This window comes from Coregonus clupeaformis, chromosome 17 (assembly GCF_020615455.1).
Source record: "Coregonus clupeaformis isolate EN_2021a chromosome 17, ASM2061545v1, whole genome shotgun sequence".
NCBI classification, from domain to species: Eukaryota; Metazoa; Chordata; class Actinopteri; order Salmoniformes; family Salmonidae; genus Coregonus; species Coregonus clupeaformis.
In genome coordinates this window covers 34,846,207-34,865,557 of record NC_059208.1, presented here as the reverse complement: position 1 = coordinate 34,865,557, position 19,351 = coordinate 34,846,207, and the positions used below count along the sequence as shown (strand labels likewise).

Sequence of the window (19,351 nt, the reverse complement as noted above, 5' to 3'; positions counted from 1 at the left end):
ATGCTGTTTAGTCAGCTTTTTTGATATGCCACACCTGTCAGGTGGATTGATTATCTTGGCAAAGGAGAAATGCTCACTAACAGGGATGTAAACAAATTTGTGCACAAACTTAAGAGAAGTAACATCTATGGGTGTATGGAACATTTCTGGGATCTATTATTTCAGTTCATGAAATATGGGACCAACACTTTACATGTTGCGTTTATATTTTTGTTCAGTATAGTTTTTACCAGATAGCTAGTCTCTCCAGGTTGCCTCCCACCATTTTCCAATGCTCCAGCTTATGCCTAGAGTTGGGTTTTCGAGACTACCAGACAGCCCACTTACAGCATTACATTTTTTTTACAACCTTGCCCAGCTGAAACCGATGAAGCCCATATATAACCCAGTTTGGGCCCACCTGGACATGTTGATTGGGAGGGAAGGTCTCCAAACAAAGGTTTTTTTCAATCATTTTGGTGCAATTTTCACAAGTATGTGGTACATTTTCACAACTCTAAGCACAACATTCTGAACAGATCATCAAAATGGCTCATGTTTCAAAACTATAATCACATTTTCAATTGCCTGGGTAAAACAAAGTCTCTTGTTCACTGCACTGAATCACATTGCATACATTTTCCATCTGGTATCTGCTTTTCACAATACAATGTTCACATTACTTTTGACATGATTTCCTTGTCATTTGTTGAAACATAAAACACTTAAACTGCTAAAAACTGATAACTATGTCTACTGAACCAACATTTTATAGTGCCTAGTTATAATCAAGGGGTACCTTTGGACAGGGCCAATGTCTACAGAACCCCTTGTCTTAGTCCCCAGTATTTATGCTACAATAGTTTGTATGTGCCGGAAGGCTAGGGTCAGTCTGTCTTACCTGGTGTACTGTGTGATCTTTGGCATGCTCCCACTAATTCCCCTCTTTCGTTCTCTTTGTCCTGTCCTGGCGGACCAGAGCCCTTGGACAATGCCTCAGGACAACCTGGTCTGATTCCAATCCTGGCTGTTCCGGTCCACCTGGTCGTGTTGCGGATCCCATTTCTGCTGTTCTGACTGCAGCGCTGACCTGACTTCACCGGGTGTGGTACCATGTCCCAGACCCCCGCTGATCATAATAGGAGGGCTAATGGAATTTCACAATATTTCAATGTAATGTTTCAAGGACAAAATTACATGTATTTAAGTATATGTATTTATCGTAGTGGGGACAGTACCACTTTATTTTTTTTATCACACCCACGTCATAATCAGTGACATGAATTTCAAATTAAAACATTTATTTCTGGGGTACAAGAACTCATAAATACTGAGCAGCTGATTTGTACAATCATAGACATGTCAACAAAGATCTTGGGCCCCATTTTGACAGCTCTAAAACAGACAGTATTACTTATAATTGCAGGCCATGATTGATTTACAATGTCCAGAGTACTATCATCATTTGTACAGAGTAGGAGTGCATACACTTGACGCAATCTGCGGTATTCAAAACAAGTTGAATCAAGTGACATAACAGGTATTTGATCATATAGTAATTTTGGTAACATCCCTGCACATTTGCAGTTCCAAAAATGTCCCCCTTACATTTTACACAATTACTATCTGGATTAAAATCGGATATGAGCATCATGTTAGTCAACTCACAGCAGATATAGTGGGTTAAGGTTTAGAATAATTAAAAATGTGTTGCCACAACCTCAGCTTTTCCTTTTCTTCCCAGGTGCACACCTTGACAACATTATCAAGTTGGTCCTAGTACAAAAGTTAGAATGATTACAGAAATACAGATAGAGAAAAGGATGAAAGGGTTCCAAGCAGGTCCAGAGGAAATGTGAAAGGCTTTACAGTGAGTGAGGACAGTGGGTTGGAGCTCTTGACTCTGGCTCCACTGCAATGTATACAATACACATGTGGGAAATAGTCTTGATTCATCCATCCAACTAAAGCGTGCATCCATCTCCAGCCACCCTCTTATCCTTGTTCCCTATGAGTGTTCTCTCGCGCTCTCTGTCTGAGATCAGGCTGCGGGCAGTGGACGACGGAAAAGCAAGATGTGGGGCTCTGGAGGGAAAGAGAAAAAAAAAGGGAAACATTTGTGAATGTGAAGTTCAGGAACTGAATGAAAACAACCAAAATGTCAGGTTGTTTCCCAAATATCTCTCATTCCTTCCAAAGTGTGCCCTTGTTTACTGCCCATCACTGATTTTAAAGAAAATGGCTGGTATAAGAAACATGGTTTGTGGGAAGTAGTGAACGAAAGGAGATATTATTGGGACTCACCCTTATTGTGGACACCTGCACACCTGATCATTCTTTCATGTATTCTAGTAGTCTCGTGAGGCCATCCTTGATCCTTCCAAATCTCGTCTCATTGACTCGAATATTGGAAGTCTGGAGAACTTCAGTATTGGATTTTGCATTTGAATGGGAGCGCTGGCTGTTAGCGCTTGTATTTGTTTGGCCTCGGAGTAGAAATTAAGTTTCCCCTCAGGAGAGGCATTAACTTATTTTTTTCATTGTTTTGTCAGTGCCTCTTTTCCTACAGTCAAAGTTTTAGTAGCCCATGTTTAGAAACAATACCTCTGTTTGGAGCTCCATCAATGCAAAATATTGTATTGGTTTGATAAGTGGCAACGCATCACTAGTCTATCGTACTCCATCCCTTTTTAACGTCTTTCTGCCGACAAGTTCCCCCAGCTTTCGGAACAATGAGAGCGAAGCCTGTGTCAGAGGGTAGTATTCTAGCACCCATCTTAGGACCATGACATGTGTGAGGCTTGTCTGAGAAAGTAAATGAAAACTAAACCAGATGCAATGTAGGACAGTGGCATGTGTGAGGCTTTTGTTAAACGAAGTCTGCAAATCAGCGCACACGTGCTGAATACATTTCAGTGACCATCCATCGCGTAACAAGATACAGACCTCCCTTCTAGGACACACGGCACGCTCCAACCACTCCATCTAACACTGGTCTTAATGTCTGCTTTGGCCATGTAGGCCTTCATTCTTTGTGTGTTCAGTGAAGGGTGTGTCTAATGATGCACATAAGGCAAGCTCATCAAATAAGTTAGTGGGACACACAACCACATGTTCAATATATGCCCTGGCTTGGTAAAACACGTAGGATATTTTGCTATCATTGCTGAAATGCTTAGACTCAATGTCTTGTGTTCAGGTGACAGACAAGAACATATGTATTTGGAGACAAACAGTATGAGTCAGACCTCATGATCTGCTGATGACAAGAGACCAGTATCAAAGGTGGTAGTAGTCATTCCAATGGAGGCTGAGCACCATCTTCTGTTACAAACACAGATCTTTGAGCTCTCAACAACATGAGTGTACTGTATTCTAGGGTTGGGCGATGTCCAACCTTTGTCCTATCTTGATTATGTACCTATAAAAACAGTGATATACGACACTATCGCCCCTATTAGTTTTTAAAAAATGTAATAAGCTGCTAAAACACAGTTGGTCTATAGCGCGAAATCGAATGCAACTGGTCGAATCATGATGAAAGATAATGTTGAAATCCTGGGCAGAGGCTAAGTGCAGGCAATGGCAAATCTTTTCTAATATTCCTTTCTGGTGGAAGAGCAAAACAGGTTTGCCTGTATCTCATGTGCACTCTTTACTTGTCAGTGCTCCAAACAGGACATGAGTCTTTTTACCTAAACATGCACACACCATCAGAATTCATAGCAAGCAGTGCACTGGATTAGTCAGAGTTGATTAAATATAACAGAACAGATCAACTGGAATGACATTCACTCTCACGGGATGGGTTGCCAAAAACAACTAACATAAATGACTGCATTGAGGCATGTCACTGTGCTTCTATGGCTGTAGGCACCATGCCACTGCCTATTTCTTTTGTCAAGACAGCTCATAATCCAGTGCCTTTACCACAGTCAACACACCTACAGTGCCTATAGAAAGTTTACACCCTCTTTCAAAATATTCACATTTAGCCAGGAATTAAAATGCATTTTCCATTGATCTACCCATCCTACTCTGGATAAAAACATCTATAAAACCTTTAAAACTGAAATAGCTTGGTTGGATAAGTGTCCAACTCCCTTGTAACAGCAATCATAAATGAGCTCAGGTGTAACCAATCACCTTCAAAATCACACCAAGTCAATGGGCCTCCACCTGTGTTAAATTGTCTGTAACACTAAAAACAAAATAGAATGTTTATGAAACGTAAAATAAAAACAAGTGGATCTGAAAACAAACAAACTAAATCTTAAAACTAATAGGAATGTTATTTAACCTTTATTTTAAAAACAGGGAAAACATTGAGACCTAGGTCTCTTTTACAAATGTGCCCTGAATATACAACATAAATATACACATTATACCCAAACATACACATTCAAATACAAAAACACAGTCATGGGAAAGAAAAACGTACATTCCTCCACAAATATGACCCCAATCAATACTTTAAATTGCCAGAACGGCACCAGAACATCAAGATTAAATGTATTTAGAATTTTGTTCCAGCAATACGGTGCATTAAAACTAAAAGCAGATTTACCTAGCTCGGTGGACACCCTAGGAACCTCAAGAGTTAAGCAATCCTGTGAACGGGTTAGGCAACTCGGGTGTCTAGGCAACTCAGGTGTCTATACTTCAACAGCAAGGTTAGATAAGACGGAAGTTTATGAAGTAGGGCCTTATAAACAAAAAGGGAGTAATGTAGTTATCTACGGGTCTTCAGCGAAGTCCAAAAAAACAAATATAAAAACTATTAAGCTTCGTAGGCTAGAATATTTGGGAAATAAACTACTGTTCATGACTAACTTGTCTTAAAGCTTTTATGATAGGCCTAGGAGGATAGTTTATTGGCCATTTGGTTTTCAACCTTGCATGGAGGGATTTTCCAGGCCCACATGGATCATTTATTTCTTAAGCTCAAACTTGATTCAACTTGTAAATTTTTCTATAGGCTATTGATATGGTTTGTTCTCTCATTATTAGTCCTATTGAAATAACTTTCAGATGGAACACTATACATTCATTGCTTGATCAGGAGAAAGCCATACATAAAACAATGAAGCGTAGCCTTCAAGTTATATTCAAAGCTTATCGAATGGTAAGAAGGGAATATAGGCTACATTTTTTTCAACAGCTAGACAAGATAGTTAAGATGTATCCGTTATTAGCCTAATGGCCATGCATCCGACAGAGAGAAATACAATACAATATTTTCTGACTGGACATTTTGCACCGCTTTGGTGGAATTCTCTGCTCTGTCTGACCTACATTCCTCTCTTGCGTTCTGTAGGCTACAACATATTTATTGAAATAGGCTACAGCAAATATGAATAGGTAAATTACTTGGAATGTGTGCTGCCCTGCTGTGCGAGACTCCGTTTTTTACTGCGCGGCGCCAGTCAGGTTCAAATATAGGCTAAACCATCATCTGTCACATCATGATGTAGTCACCATCGCCGATGGCTGTCAATCATCGTCGCTAGACAGATGCTATTGTACTATCGCCCAACCCTACTGCTTTCATTAGTCCACACCGTAGCAAACCATAGAAAAAACATTTAACAAAAACAAGTTTCTTATTTGACAAATGCAGGTAGGTCCCTCTCCGTTTCGGCCAGTTTACTTCCAAGTCAATACACCCCATATCACGATGGTTTACACAGTACACAGAGAATTCATTCGGCAACATGAGCTTCAAACAAGGAGCAGCACATCCTAATCACCAGTGTAGCACTTCCTAATCACCATTGTAGCAGTAATGACCCAAACCCAAGACATTGGTACAAAATTATTCCCCCAGTCAGAGACAGTTCCCCCCCAGTACAGTTTGTATAACTCAATGTTATGCCACTGTATTCACCACATCACACTGCCTACTGTACTGATATGAACCCCCATGGTGCGCCATAGGCACAACTGTAATCCCCCAGTATAGTTCAGTGTTGTATTCCTCCATAATAGCCTATATGCTGCTGTATTCACCAGCACTCTTTCTACTGTACTGAGCGTTAGTACTAACATCTGTCAGTGTTTGTCACAGTGTACCTGGTTGATGGATCATGTAGTGTATCCAGCCTTGACTTTGCTGGACGCCCAGGTTCCTCCACTCCGTCTCTGACATCAAATGGGTCTTGGGCACACGCTTGGCAATGTCCTTGGGCAGCATCACGTGCCTACAGACAGTGGAGAAATGGAATGGTACTTTACTGAGTCACGCGGTGTCAACATCACAGGGCTAGGAAGGAAGACCGATGCCAGGCAAGACATACGTGTCGATATTAGCTAGCTAGATTAAACCTGTTTTAGAAAAAAGTACAGTCTTTACTTACCTATACTCGAATTTCTCATCGTCGTATTTGTCAGAGTAATATATCTGCTTCTGAGACATGATGCCAACCTGAAAAAGAGTGCAACGTTATATCATACATTAGCTACTCATGTTCATCAGCATGTCACCCACTGAGTGTTCTAGCTAACATAGTTCATAAAACACAAAATGTCATCCAACAACTGTTGAAACTAGCTAGCTAAGTTAGTAGGCTAGTTAAATAGCTAGAAAACAATAATGAATTAGCTAAAGTTAGCTAGCTAGCTACTACGTTAGCTTGGACAAGTAAAACACAAATCACCTTCAGGTGGCTCGTTCCAAATTATTGTAGTTGTGATTTCCTGATGAAAATCTAGAAATTTCACAACAGGCCTGTCTTTCCTATAATATTTTTCGGTAACCAATGTATTTAAATGTCCACGTAGTAGCTAGCTAGCTAGCCTTGTGCTGATGTGGTCAATGGACCTTTTTCACGTTTCGCTACGAGTTTCCCGCTCTAATGTTACTGATCCTGCCTTTCACCGTTAAAAAAGTCACCGCTGCTCCTCATTGGTCAATCCTCTCATATAAATGATCATGTGACTTATGCTGCGTTTAGACGAGGCACGCAAAAACCGTAATACCTGTCAGCATAGAGGGACAAGAAAGCAATAAAGAGGGTGACCGCAAAAGCAAGCCAGCGCGCCGGTATGTGTTGCTATGGTGATTTCAGTACACGATCAGTGCAAATCAACATCCAGTAGAAAACAACGTTACGGTAGACCGCAAAAGTATAAATATTTGGCCGCAGGCCTACAGTGGCGGCTGGTGGTGAATAACGAAATTTACTGTTGCGCTCTCATTGAAAACAATGATATCCGGTTTGCCGTCCTCCGTTTACCTCGTTCATGTAAACGCTGCATTACCTCGGCCCTGTCATTCTTCTTCTTTGGAATTTGGTTGGCGGATCGCATCCAACTTTTAGGTGCGCACACTGCCACCTACTGTACTATAGTGTGAGGCCAGTCACGGCCTGCCTAAAATTACATTTTCTTAATTAGTCCTGTTCCTCTAGTGAAATATAGCCCTACACACCACCACCTACACTCATCAAAAACCCACTAACCCAATCCACTACTTTGACACTATCTGCTCCTGCACCATGCCAACGTCCTGGGAGGACGGGACACCACCCGAGTCAAATCTCGTATACCCAAATACATCTCTGCAGCTGCCACCACAACATCTATTTTATGTGATTTACATTCCATTTCTGAGGTACAGTTGAGAACCACTGCTATTAACGCTAAGAAGCCAACCTTACTGAAGAATAAATCACTTGTTGGCATATCCCTCTGTGCTGGCACAAATCTACTACTCACTGGAATCTTCTCAGGATCCCTCACCCTTGACCCATCCTCCTCTACTTTCTTCACTGCCTCAGCATATGACACCTTCTGCACTACTCTAACTCTGGCCACTTCAACCTGCCTCTCTCGCACCGGACACTTCCGATCCACAGCAACATGGGCACCCCTACAGTTAACACACACAACTTTATCCACCAAAACTACACAATCCTCTGTCCCATGCCCTCCTGCACGCTTCCCACTTGGAATCTTAATCCTACACACTGCTGTGACATGACCATAAGCGTTGCACCTGAAACAACGCAGTGGATTCGGCACAAAAGCTCCAACAGGATAACTGATATATCCTAACATGACTTTGACGGGTAGAGACTCTGACTCAAAACGACTGACAGTGACTCCTCTGTTTCACCACGCTCCCCACCGGGTCCGCGACACACCACACTGCGGGCGTCCCAAACACCAGGAATCTTCAACTTCAATTGCTCGATCTCCACACTTAACGCTACTCCAGAAATCACTATTTTCAATGGTGCCCTGTTCCGAAGAGCATAGCAAGAAACAGATCTAGACACAGGTTGCGTGACACGGAGCGCCTAATCACTCTGATCAGAAGACGGCCCTGTCATTGGTTAGAATCTAGCAAAATAAGATTGGTTACTTATCCATTTGACACCCGTAACCATCTTAATAATAATAATAATATGCCATTTAGCAGACATTTTTGTGTATCTTCTTCCTCTTCTTCCTCTTCTTCTACTACTTCTTCTTCTTCTTCTTCAATGAGGTTTAACAGTGGTTGGAATCCAATAAATGTTGCATTACCGCCACCAATTAGACTGGAGTATAGCTTCCATTAAACATTGCTTGAAAAGAATATATATATATACACTACCGGTCAAAAGTTTTAGAACACCTACTCATTCAAGGGCTTTTCTTTATTTTTACTATTTTCTACATTGTAGAATAATAGTGAAGACATCAAAACTATTAAATAACACATATGGAATCATGTAGTAACCAAAAAAGTGTTAAACAAATCAAAATATATTTTATATTTGAGATTCTTTAAATAGCCACCCTTTGCCTTGATGACGGCTTTGCACACTCTTGGCATTCTCTCAACCAGCTTCACCTGGAATGCTTTTCCAACAGTCTTGAAGGAGTTCCCACATATGCAGAGCACTTGTTGGCTGCTTTTCCTTCACTCTACGGTCCGACTCATCCCAAACCATCTCAATTGGGTTGAGGTCGGGGGATTGTGGAGGCCAGGTCATCTGATGCAGCACTCCATCACTCTCCTTCTTGGTAAAATAGCCCTTAAACAGCCTGGGGGTGTGTTGGGTCATTGTCCTGTTGAATAACAAATGATAGTCCCACTAAGACCAAACCAGATGGGATGGCATATCGCTGCAGAATGCTATGGTAGCCATTTGTTAAGTGTGCCTTGAATTCTAAATAAACAGACAGTGTCACCAGCAAAGCACCCCCACACCATAACACCTCCTCCTCCATGCTTTACGGTGGGAAATACACATGTGGAGATCATCCGTTCACCCACACCGCGTCTCACAAAGACACGGTGGTTGGAACCAAAAATCTCCAATTTGGACTCCAGACCAAAGGACAACTTTCCACCGGTCTAATGTCCATTGCTCGTGTTTCTTGGCCCAAGCAAGTCTCTTCTTATTATTGGTGTCCTTTAGTAGTGGTTTCTTTGCAGCAATTCAACCATGAAGGCCTGATTCACACAGTCTCCTCTGAACAGTTGATGTTGAGATGTGTCTGTTACTTTAACTCTGTGAAGCAGAGTAACTTTTCCCACGGGGGGCCAGTATAAAAAAATATATATATATGTATTCACTAACTGTAAGTCGCTCTGGATAAGAGCGTCTGCTAAATGACTAAAATGTAAAAATGTAAAATGTAACTCTAATGAACTTATCCTCTGCAGCAGAGGAAACTCTGGGTCTTTCATTCCTGTGGCGGTCCTCATGAGAGCCAGTTTCATCATAGCGCTTGATGGTTTTTGCGACTGTACTTGAAGAAACTTTCAAAGTTCTTGAAATGTTCTGTATTGACTGACCTTCATGTCTTAAAGTAATGATGGACTGTCATTTGTCTTTGCTTATTTGAGCTGTTCTTGCCATAATATGGACTTGGTCTTTTACCAAATAGGGCTTCTGTATTTTCTAAATTAACTTTTAAGAAGGCACACCTGTTAATTGAAATGCATTCCAGGTGACTACCTCATGAAGCTGGTTGAGAGAATGCCAAGAGTCTGCAAAGCTGTCATCAAGGCAAAGGGTGGCTATTTGAAGAATCTCAAATATAAAATATATTTTGATTAGTTTAACTGTTTTTTGGTTACTACATGATTCCATATGTGTTATTTCATAGTTTTGATGTCTTCATGATTATTCTACAATGTAGAAAAGAGTAAAAAAGAAAGAAAGAAAAACCCTTGAATGAGTAGATTTGTCCAAACTTTTGACTGGTACTGTATTTTATGTTATATATATTTGTATTTTATTTATAAAAAATAAATCAACAAATACCCTACATCATTAAAAACCCACCACTCTACTCCACTATTTAAACCTATCTAGTTGTACCTCATGCCAACAGCCTGAAAGGACGGGACACCAGCACTCAACACACCCTGTAACTCTTCTGACATCAAATCTTGTACACCCAAATACTTTACATTTTAGTCATTTAGCAGACGCTCTTATCCAGAGCGACTTACAGTTAGTGAGTGCATACATTTTCATACTGGCCCCCCGTGGGAAACGAACCAACAACCCTGGCGTTGCAAGCGCCATGCTCTACCAACTGAGCTACAGGGGACTAATACAACACCTTCAATGTTTGCTTCCAATTCCATTAGGTGCTATTTAACAAAATAAATTACAGACCATCTTTCTCCCAATAAGACATGATATTTAAACTGGAGAAATGACTAAATAGCTACAGCTCAACTTTAACAGCATTTGTAACAGTATTTAGGTTTTCAGCACAACATCTCTGCAGCTGCCACCACAACCTCTATTTTCTGCAACTTACGTTCCATCCCTGCAGTACCATTGCTATGAATGCTAAGTAGCCAATCTTACTGAAGCGTATATCACTCGTTGGTCTATCCCTCTGTACTGGTACAGATCTACTACTCACACGAATCCTCTCAAGATCTCTCCCCTTGACCCGTCTTCCTCTACTTTCTTCACTGCCTCAGTATACAATACCCTCTGCACTACTCTAACCCTGGTAACCTTAATCTGCCTCTCTCGCATTACTTTTACTTCACTACATTCCTAATGAAAATAATGTACTTTTTACTCCATACATTTTCCCTGACACCCAAAAGTACTCATTACATTTTGAATGCTTAGCAGGTGTCATAAATGCTGTAGGTGGGTGTAGTGGTGGAATCAAGCGCAGGACACCGAAGTATAGTCCAAAAGACTTTAGTGGAATATCCAACAAGGAAAACAGAACAAACTTGCCCGAAGGCGAAACTACGCACGTAGGCGACAACCAAAAGGCGCACTACACAGGTGCGTAAAACGCTCCAACACAGTGGAGTAAAGCTCAACCGAGCGAATAAGGAAATCGACAAGCAAACATACGACAGGAACAATCACACACAAACACAGACACACCCAACGAGACTTAAATAGAACACTAATGAGGACTAACTAGACACAGGTGTACAACATCAAGACCAAACCAAACGAACATGAAACATAGATCGGTGGCAGCTAGTACTCGGGGACGACGACCGCCGATGCCTGCCCGAACCAGGAGGAGGAGCAGCCTCGGCCGAAACCGTGACAGTACCCCCCTTGACGCGCGGCTCCAGCCGTGCGCCGACCCCGGCCTCGGGGACGACCAGGAGGACGCGGAGCAGGGCGCGCGGGATGGTCCCGGTGGAACTCCGACAGGAGAGATGGGTCTAGGATGTCCCTCCGCGGCACCCAGCACCGCTCCTCCGGGCCATACCCCTCCCACTCCACGAGATACTGGAGACCCCCATCCGGCGTCTGGAGTCCAAGATGGACCGAACGGTGTACGCCGGAGCCCCCTCGATGTCCAATGGGGGCGGAGGAGTCTCTCCTATCTCATTGTCCTGGAGTGGACCAGCTACCACCGGCCTGAGAAGAGACACATGGAACGAGGGGTTAATATTCTTATATTCAACAGGTAGATGTAACCTATAACACACCTCGTTCAATCTTCTCAGGACTTTAAAGGGCCCCACAAACCGCCGACCCAGCTTCCGGCAGGGCAGGCGGAGGGGCAGGTTTCTGGTAGAGAGCCAGACTCGATCTCCGGGTGCGTACACCGGCCCTCACTGCGGTGGAGATCGGCGCTCGCCTTGTGACGAAGGACGGCCCGCTGCAGGTGGACGTGGGCAGCGTTCCACGTCTCTTCCGAGCGCCTCATCCAATCATCCACCGCAGGGGCCTCGATCTGGCTCTGCTGCCATGGTGCCAGAACCGGCTGGTAACCCAATACACATTGGAAAGGGGTTAGGTTAGTAGAGGAGTGGCGGAGAGAGTTCTGGGCCATCTCGGCCCAGGGAATGTAACGCGCCCACTCCTCAGGCCGGTCCTGGCAATACGACCTCAGAAACCTACCCACATCCTGGTTAACACGTTCTACCTGCCCGTTACTCTCCGGGTGGTACCCCGAGGTAAGGCTAACCGAGACCCCCAAACGCTCCATAAACGCTCTCCACACACGGGAGGTAAACTGAGGGCCTCGATCAGACACTATATCCTCGGGGACCCCGTAATGCCGGAAGACGTGGGTAAATAGGGCCTCAGCGGTCTGTAGGGCAGTAGGAAGACCCGACATAGGGAGAAGACGACAGGCCTTAGAGAACCGGTCCACAACGACCAGGATGGTGGTATTCCCCTGAGAGAGGGGAAGGTCTGTTACAAAATCCACCGAGAGGTGGGACCATGGTCGTTGTGGAACGGGTAGGGGCTGTAACTTACCCCTGGGCAGATGTCGGGGCGCCTTACACTGGGCGCACACCGAGCAGGAGGAGACGTAAACCCTCACATCCCTAGCCAAAGTAGGCCACCAGTATTTAGTGCTAAGGCAATGCACTGTCCGGCCAATACCCGGATGTCCAGAGGAGGGTGACGTGTGAGCCCAGTAGATGAGTCGATCCCGAATCTCGAGCGGAACGTACCTCCGACCCTCAGGACATTGTGGAGGGCTGGGGTCGGTACGCAACGCTCGCTCGATCTCGGCATCGACCTCCCACACCACCGGTGCCACAAGGCAAGACTCCGGTAGTATGGGAGTAGGCTCAACGGACCTCTCCTCCGTGTCATACCGCCGGGACAGTGCATCTGCCTTACCATTCTGGGACCCAGGGATGTACGTGATTTTAAATACGAACCTGGTGAGAAACATACTCCATCGAGCCTGGCGAGGGTTCAGTCTCCTCGCTGCCCGGATGTACTCCAGGTTCCGATGGTCAGTCAAAATGAGGAAAGGGTGTTGAGCCCCCTCAAGCCAATGCCTCCACACCTTAAGGGCTTGAACTACAGCTAACAGCTCCCTGTCCCCAACGTCATAGTTACGCTCCGCCGGGCTGAGCTTATTGGAGTAAAAAGCACAGGGGCGGAGTTTAGGTGGCGAGCCGGACCGTTGAGAGAGAACGGCCCCTATACCAGCCTCAGACGCGTCCACCTCAACCTGAAATGGAATTGTGGGATCCGGATGCGCCAGCACCGGAGCCGACGTAAACAGGTCCTTCAGTCTCCCAAAGGCCCTGTCCGCATCAGCTGACCACTGCAGGCGCACCGGACCCCACTTCAGAAGGGACGTGATGGGAGCTGCCACCTGTCCAAAACCCCCGGATAAACCTCCGGTAGTAATTCGCAAAGCCCAAGAACTGCTGCACCTCTTTTACAGTGGTTGGAGTTTGCCAATTACGCACAGCGGACACACGATCCACCTCCATTCTCACCCCTGACGCGGACAACCGATAACCCAAAAAGGAGACCGACTCCTGGAAAAACAGACATTTCTCTGCCTTGACATATAGGTCGTGCTCCAACAGCCTCCTCAATACACGTCGCACCAGGGTTATATGCTCGGCTCGGGTAGACGAGTACACCAGAATATCATCAATGTACACGACCACCCCTTGTCCCTGCATATCCCGGAAAATGTCATCTACGAAGGATTGGAAGACTGATGGAGCATTCATCAACCCATATGGCATGACAAGATACTCGAAATGACCTGACGTAGTACTAAAAGCCGTTTTCCATTCATCGCCCTCCCTAATGCGCACCAAGTTATACGCGCTCCTGAGATCCAATTTTGTGAAAAACCGCGCCCCATGCAATGACTCCGTCATGGTCGCAATCAGAGGGAGTGGATAACTGTATTTCACAGTAATCTGATTGAGACCACGGTAATCAATGCACGGCGCAACCCTCCATCTTTCTTTTTCACAAAAAGAAACTCGAAGAGGCGGGGGGAAATGGAAGGCCGAATGTATCCCTGTCTCAAAGATTCGGCTATGTAAGTCTCCATAGCTTTCCTCTCCTCTTGAGACAAAGGATACACATGGCTCCGTGGGAGCGCTGCTCCTGCCTGGAGATCAATCGCACAATCCCCCTGTCTATGGGGAGGCAACTGCGTCGCCCTAGTTTTGCTAAACACAAGAGCTAAATCCCCATATTCAGGCGGAATGTGCAGTGCGGGCACTTGGTTTGGACTTTCCACCGAAGTCGCCCCCACGGAAACACCCAGACATCGCCCCTCACACTGAGCAGACCACCCATCGAGAGCCCTCTATTGCCACGAAATAGCAGGGTTATGGGTGCTAACCAGGGAATCCCCAGCACCACTGGGTACGCAGGAGAGTCGATCAGATACAGCTGTATAGTCTCTTCATGACCCCCCTGCGCACACATCCTAAGTGGCACTGTGACCTCCCTGATCAACCCCGACCCCAACGGGCGGCTATCTAAGGCATGTACGGGAAAAGGTTTGTCAACAGGTAGGAGAGGGATCCCTAACTCTAAACAAAACTTTCGATCAACAAAATTCCCAGCTGCGCCTGAATCTACTAGCGCCTTATGCTGGGAATGAGGTGCAACCTGTGGAAAACCAACAGGTATACAAAAGTGCGCAACAGAAAGCTCTGGGTAAGCGGGGCGTCTACTCACCTGGGAGGCCCCCCCAGTGCGTGGCCTGTTGTCCTCTCCCTCGGAGAACCCTCCCCAGCACCTGGCCGCAGTGTGCCCTCCACGACCGCACTTGGTGCAGGAGACAGGCCCCCTCGGGCTCTTCCTCCTCCGCTCTCTAGCGCCAGCGCCCCGAGCTCCATGGGGCACGGCTCGGAGGCGCTGGAGGGTGAAATGGACGGACCCCCTCGGAACGTCCGCGGGTAGCTAGCAGGTTATCCAGCCTGATGGACATGTCGACCAACTGGTCGAACGAGAGGCTGGTGTCCCTACAGGCCAGCTCCCTACGGACGTCCTCGCGTAGACTACATCTGTAGTGATCGGTGAGAGCCCGCTCATTCCACCCTGCATCCGCCGCTAGAGTACGGAATTCTAAGGCGAACTCCTGGGCACTCCTCCTCCCCTGCCGGAGGAAGACCAGACGCTCCCCGCCGCTTTCCCCTCCGGGGGATGGTCAAACACCGCCCTGAAGCGGCGGGAGAACTCGTCGTAGGTGATGGTGTTCGCGTCGATCCTCCTCCACTCTGCGTTGGCCCATTCCAACGCCTTCCCGGAAAGGCAGGAGATCAGGGCGGACACGCTCTCATGTCCCGAGGGCGCCGGGTGCACGGTGGCCAGGTAAAGCTCCACCTGGAGAAGGAATCCCTGACACCCGGCCGCGGTCCCATCGTAGGCCCTCGGGAGCGAGAGTCGAACCCCTCTGGGTTCCGGAGCGGGAATGGGCTGACTTCCCGATGGGGCTGGCAGAGAGGATGGCGGTGTAGGAGTCCCCCAGCCTCGGATGGTGGTGATCACCTCCTGCAGTGCGGACCCCATCTGCAGGATCTGGTCACTCTGTTCACGGACCCTGTCCTCCAGCGTCGCCTGGGCTGCTGCGACTCCTGCTGATTCCATTCTTAAGGTGTGTGATTCTGTCATAAATGCTGTAGGTGGGTGTAGTGGTGGAATCAAGCGCAGGACACCGAAGTATAGTCCAAAAGACTTTAGTGGAATATCCAACAAGGAAAACAGAACAAACTTGCCCGAAGGCGAAACTACGCACGTAGGCGACAACCAAAAGGCGCACTACACAGGTGCGTAAAACGCTCCAACACAGTGGAGTAAAGCTCAACCGAGCGAATAAGGAAATCGACAAGCAAACATACGACAGGAACAATCACACACAAACACAGACACACCCAACGAGACTTAAATAGAACACTAATGAGGACTAACTAGACACAGGTGTACAACATCAAGACCAAACCAAACGAACATGAAACATAGATCGGTGGCAGCTAGTACTCCGGGGACGACGACCGCCGATGCCTGCCCGAACCAGGAGGAGGAGCAGCCTCGGCCGAAACCGTGACAGTACCCCCCCTTGACGCGCGGCTCCAGCCGTGCGCCGGCCTCGGGGACGACCAGGAGGACGCGGAGCAGGGCGCGCGGGGATGGTCCCGGTGGAACTCCGACAGGAGAGATGGGTCTAGGATGTCCCTCCGCGGCACCCAGCACCGCTCCTCCGGGCCATACCCCTCCCACTCCACGAGATACTGGAGACCCCCCATCCGGCGTCTGGAGTCCAAGATGGACCGAACGGTGTACGCCGGAGCCCCCTCGATGTCCAATGGGGGCGGAGGAGTCTCTCCTATCTCATTGTCCTGGAGTGGACCAGCTACCACCGGCCTGAGAAGAGACACATGGAACGAGGGGTTAATATTCTTATATTCAACAGGTAGATGTAACCTATAACACACCTCGTTCAATCTTCTCAGGACTTTAAAGGGCCCCACAAACCGCCGACCCAGCTTCCCGGCAGGGCAGGCGGAGGGGCAGGTTTCTGGTAGAGAGCCAGACTCGATCTCCGGGTGCGTACACCGGCCCCTCACTGCGGTGGAGATCGGCGCTCGCCTTGTGACGAAGGACGGCCCGCTGCAGGTGGACGTGGGCAGCGTTCCACGTCTCTTCCGAGCGCCTCATCCAATCATCCACCGCAGGGGCCTCGATCTGGCTCTGCTGCCATGGTGCCAGAACCGGCTGGTAACCCAATACACATTGGAAAGGGGTTAGGTTAGTAGAGGAGTGGCGGAGAGAGTTCTGGGCCATCTCGGCCCAGGGAATGTAACGCGCCCACTCCTCAGGCCGGTCCTGGCAATACGACCTCAGAAACCTACCCACATCCTGGTTAACACGTTCTACCTGCCCGTTACTCTCCGGGTGGTACCCCGAGGTAAGGCTAACCGAGACCCCCAAACGCTCCATAAACGCTCTCCACACACGGGAGGTAAACTGAGGGCCTCGATCAGACACTATATCCTCGGGGACCCCGTAATGCCGGAAGACGTGGGTAAATAGGGCCTCAGCGGTCTGTAGGGCAGTAGGAAGACCCGACATAGGGAGAAGACGACAGGCCTTAGAGAACCGGTCCACAACGACCAGGATGGTGGTATTCCCCTGAGAGAGGGGAAGGTCTGTTACAAAATCCACCGAGAGGTGGGACCATGGTCGTTGTGGAACGGGTAGGGGCTGTAACTTACCCCTGGGCAGATGTCGGGGCGCCTTACACTGGGCGCACACCGAGCAGGAGGAGACGTAAACCCTCACATCCCTAGCCAAAGTAGGCCACCAGTATTTAGTGCTAAGGCAATGCACTGTCCGGCCAATACCCGGATGTCCAGAGGAGGGTGACGTGTGAGCCCAGTAGATGAGTCGATCCCGAATCTCGAGCGGAACGTACCTCCGACCCTCAGGACATTGTGGAGGGCTGGGGTCGGTGCACGCAACGCTCGCTCGATCTCGGCATCGACCTCCCACACCACCGGTGCCACAAGGCAAGACTCCGGTAGTATGGGAGTAGGCTCAACGGACCTCTCCTCCGTGTCATACCGCCGGGACAGTGCATCTGCCTTACCATTCTGGGACCCAGGGATGTACGTGATTTTAAATACGAACCTGGTGAGAAACATACTCCATCGAGCCTGGCGAGGGTTCAGTCTCCTCGCTGCCCGGATGTACTCCAGCTTCCGATGGTCAGTCAAAATGAGGAAAGGGTGTTGAGCCCCCTCAAGCCAATGCCTCCACACCTTAAGGGCTTGAACTACAGCTAACAGCTCCCTGTCCCCAACGTCATAGTTACGCTCCTCCGGGCTGAGCTTATTGGAGTAAAAAGCACAGGGGCGGAGTTTAGGTGGCGAGCCGGACCGTTGAGAGAGAACGGCCCCTATACCAGCCTCAGACGCGTCCACCTCAACCTGAAATGGAATTGTGGGATCCGGATGCGCCAGCACCGGAGCCGACGTAAACAGGTCCTTCAGTCTCCCAAAGGCCCTGTCCGCATCAGCTGACCACTGCAGGCGCACCGGACCCCACTTCAGAAGGGACGTGATGGGAGCTGCCACCTGTCCAAAACCCCGGATAAACCTCCGGTAGTAATTCGCAAAGCCCAAGAACTGCTGCACCTCTTTTACAGTGGTTGGAGTTTGCCAATTACGCACAGCGGACACACGATCCACCTCCATTCTCACCCCTGACGCGGACAACCGATAACCCAAAAAAGGAGACCGACTCCTGGAAAAACAGACATTTCTCTGCCTTGACATATAGGTCGTGCTCCAACAGCCTCCTCAATACACGTCGCACCAGGGTTATATGCTCGGCTCGGGTAGACGAGTACACCAGAATATCATCAATGTACACGACCACCCCTTGTCCCTGCATATCCCGGAAAATGTCATCTACGAAGGATTGGAAGACTGATGGAGCATTCATCAACCCATATGGCATGACAAGATACTCAAAATGACCTGACGTAGTACTAAAAGCCGTTTTCCATTCATCGCCCTCCCTAATGCGCACCAAGTTATACGCGCTCCTGAGATCCAATTTTGTGAAAAACCGCGCCCCATGCAATGACTCCGTCATGGTCGCAATCAGAGGGAGTGGATAACTGTATTTCACAGTAATCTGATTGAGACCACGGTAATCAATGCACGGGCGCAACCCTCCATCTTTCTTTTTCACAAAAAAGAAACTCGAAGAGGCGGGGGAAATGGAAGGCCGAATGTATCCCTGTCTCAAAGATTCGGCTATGTAAGTCTCCATAGCTTTCCTCTCCTCTTGAGACAAAGGATACACATGGCTCCGTGGGAGCGCTGCTCCTGCCTGGAGATCAATCGCACAATCCCCCTGTCTATGGGGAGGCAACTGCGTCGCCCTAGTTTTGCTAAACACAAGAGCTAAATCCCCATATTCAGGCGGAATGTGCAGTGCGGGCACTTGGTTTGGACTTTCCACCGAAGTCGCCCCCCACGGAAACACCCAGACATCGCCCCTCACACTGAGCAGACCACCCATCGAGAGCCCTCTATTGCCACGAAATAGCAGGGTTATGGGTGCTTAACCAGGGAATCCCCAGCACCACTGGGTACGCAGGAGAGTCGATCAGATACAGCTGTATAGTCTCTTCA

General features: G+C 47.6%; 1 protein-coding gene across 2 annotated transcripts; it reads right to left on the bottom strand.

Annotated features, from left to right (window-relative positions):
* Positions 1-1,191: 1,191 nt before the first annotated feature.
* LOC121586305 (cyclin-dependent kinases regulatory subunit 1) lies at positions 1,192-7,135 on the bottom strand. Of its 2 annotated transcripts, none has more exons than XM_041902898.2 (4): positions 6,800-7,135; positions 6,336-6,403; positions 6,052-6,179; positions 1,192-2,064 (listed from the first exon to the last, which is right to left on the bottom strand). In XM_041902898.2, the coding sequence occupies exons 2-4, from the start codon at positions 6,392-6,394 to the stop codon at positions 2,021-2,023; spliced, it is 231 nt and encodes a 76-aa protein (XP_041758832.1). In that variant the 5' UTR covers positions 6,395-6,403; positions 6,800-7,135; the 3' UTR covers positions 1,192-2,020. The 2 variants fall into 2 exon arrangements, with proteins under 2 accessions (XP_041758832.1, XP_041758831.1); XM_041902897.2 differs by having other exon boundaries at positions 6,636-7,129.
* Positions 7,136-19,351: the final 12,216 nt, after the last annotated feature.